The 2,822-nt window shown below is 35.6% G+C and overlaps 1 protein-coding gene across 2 annotated transcripts in view; it reads right to left on the bottom strand.

Moving 5' to 3' along the window:
* Positions 1-1,165: 1,165 nt before the first annotated feature.
* LOAG_18464 overlaps positions 1,166-2,822 on the bottom strand; it is a 3,906-nt gene continuing 2,249 nt past the window's right edge. For both annotated transcript variants that reach the window (XM_020451124.1, XM_020451125.1), the window contains 5 exons: positions 2,593-2,733; positions 2,235-2,362; positions 2,002-2,111; positions 1,650-1,813; positions 1,166-1,509 (listed from right to left, as the gene is read on the bottom strand). In XM_020451124.1, coding sequence (XP_020305116.1) covers positions 1,400-1,509; positions 1,650-1,813; positions 2,002-2,111; positions 2,235-2,362; positions 2,593-2,733 — 653 coding nt within the window. In that variant the 3' untranslated portion in view covers positions 1,166-1,399. The remainder of the gene's footprint in view (positions 1,510-1,649; positions 1,814-2,001; positions 2,112-2,234; positions 2,363-2,592; positions 2,734-2,822) is intronic.

Raw genomic sequence — 2,822 nt, 5'->3', positions numbered from 1 at the left:
AAAAAAAAAAACTACCGTTAAATGGCAAAACATTTAGCACAAAGCACAAAGCAAAGTATCAGTACCTAAACTATTACTGCATCGTTCCAACATAGCTATTAATAGACGTCCGTCGGATCATATATTTTAACACTCTCTCCTGTCAACCACTCCCATGCATGCCCCTTGGTTCCCCACATCCTGGTGCCGCAGTTGTTGAATAGAACTACTAATGAATTTGCGAACATGTGGTACTCCAATGATAAACAAGTTTTATTCGAAGCAGCTACGAGTGATTCCTAGTAATAAATTGAAACAAAATAGCATATCACAGATATATTAAGTTCAACGGTTGAAAGTTTTTTCACCAGTTCAAATGAATTGATACAGGAACATTTCAGTAGGAAGTGTGCGTCATTTTGAGGTTTACATTCTAGTTTATAGTTTCAAATTCATAGCTGGATCGAAAATGAAAAGACAAGAAATCAAGTATTCCCGTTCAATTCACAACCAAACTTCAAATTGAAGCACAGGTAATTGTCATCGTTATTTTTTTCCTTCCCTCGATCAAAAATAAGCTCTGGACTTGGTTTCCTTTTAGATCAAAATTTCAAACTTATTTCCTTTACTTCTTTGGTAAGCAAAGTTACTTTAAAGAAATGCTTCATTTGGTCAGAGTATATACTTGAGTTCAATTTATAAATATGACTAGGAAAATTGAAGGGTGAAGTAAACAAATGTTCTAAAATTAAAGAAAAAGCTCGTGCTATAAAAAGCTGCACCAGAATAATGACAGAAAAAGATGAAGAAATTATTCAGGTGAAGGAAGAGAACAGAAAAATGAATGAGGTGAACAATAATTTTTCGAAAAGTTTGAGTTACAATTTCACACATTCGGAAATATGATTAAGAACTGAAAAAGCGCCTATACACCGCAGTCCTTTTTGCTCTCGCCCTTCCTTTCTTTGGAACAGGAAGATTCATGCCCGAATCAGAAATATGAAAGAATTTCAAAATACACATGATCGGAAAACAACGTCACTAATGAATAAAACAAACAAAATGACCTGCTTTTTGATGATTAAAAGGGATATTACTGAAAGTGAGGAATTCAACGACCACAAGACAAACACCCAATTTTCAGGATGGAAGATGAATTAAGAAATTACTCGAAAACAAATACCATAGATTTCTTGTTTCTGAGTGCTTTACGTGGAATGCAGCAAAAATTCAGTTTTAGGTCAATTGGGACCCAGCGTACTCTTTTGGGCCTCATCCTATATAACGCATTGAATCAGATGAACTTTTCAGAATTCCCGATATCCTTCTTTATTAATAACTGCGAGTAGACTTACGCTGATCAATTTATTCATAACAATGTGTAACAACGACATTTCCGTAGTGCTTGAAGAACCATTATTTAACTATATATTTCCTGCAGCCTATCACAACTTGGTGTCCCCATACGTTGGGCTCGATTCCACAGATCGGCATCACCGAAGGTACGTGCTCTCCACAACGCAGTCTCTCCTTAAGCAACAGATAACCCAAAATGTGAAATCAACAAAAGGAATATTGACGTAACAGGCACTGCAAATATTTAGCAACGATGTGCATGCGACTTCTTTGAAAACCCTATCTATTGTATCTGAAAATAATGCTAAACTCACTTTCATTTCTTTCTCTGTAGCATTTCATGCGCAGATGAGAAACATACTCGTCTTCGACTTGATGCTCAATTTGAGTTATCTTACTCCGATAATTTGTTAAGAAATCAGTTTTAACGTAATATGGCACTTGGAGATCCTTCGTAAAGCGTTCTTCCGTGTATTTGCTGAAATGCGAAAATTCTTTCATACAAAAAGACAACATGGTTTAAGTAAACTGTTCCTAATTTTTCTTGAAAATCTCAGTATATCTTCATATTTTTTATTTTAAACTATACCAAATCGAATTCAAAAATCTCCAACTAAAATAAAATAAGGTATCCTAAATCAAAATTATCACAGAAAGAAAACTTACCCCGTACGATGCAACGAAAACGCTGCATCACCTACCATCAGTTGAGCAATCAAACCAAGGAAGAGTACGGCAAAAAGTGGTAAAAGTTGTAAAATGGGTGCATATGGTGACTGAAAATAACCCATTTTACATATGGTGAGTGAAAATTTCAAAACTAATATATCGGTGCAATGTGAGACACAATCCGGAAACTATTTGAATCACAATCAAACAAACCACAGAAAAATGAAAACCTGGTCCTGCTGTGCTGAATTTTGCTGATGGAAATGATACTGTGCTCCACGTTGCCGTCTATTTAAATGGCCCGCTGGATAACCACCACCAAAGAACATGTTGAAAATCTCTTCCGGAGTAAATTCCGCTATAAATCAAATTATTACTACCTCATAGAAGCGTTCGTAGGGTACACTACGTGTGCGGTATACTATGGTATACTCAGGAAACGACGTACGTTAACTAGATAGCAATGAATTTCTCAAGAGGACAAATACATTCGACACTTTAACTCCTTAAATATAAGTAATAGAACTAAACGATCTCCTAAAAGCAATAGTTTTTAGCAGTTTACTTGATATGTGAAAAGCGACAAACCTTCAAAACCCCTGCCATAATCATATTCGCTAAATTCATCCTCATATTGACTAGTCCGTCTTCGTGGTCCTTCAGCACCGTAGAGATCATACTGAGCACGCTTGTCTTTGTTAGAAAGAACCGCATAAGCATTGCCAAGAGCTACAACAAGTTTTCAAAGTTATAACAACAAACTGGAAATATAATAATCACCGTTAAAATCCATGATCGAAAATGAAGTGTTTTATAAA

This window comes from Loa loa, assembly GCF_000183805.2.
Source record: "Loa loa unplaced genomic scaffold supercont3.324, whole genome shotgun sequence".
NCBI lineage: Eukaryota > Metazoa > Nematoda > Chromadorea > Rhabditida > Onchocercidae > Loa > Loa loa.
The sequence above is the reverse complement of the archived record's forward strand: the minus strand, read 5'-3'. Positions and strand labels throughout refer to the sequence as shown.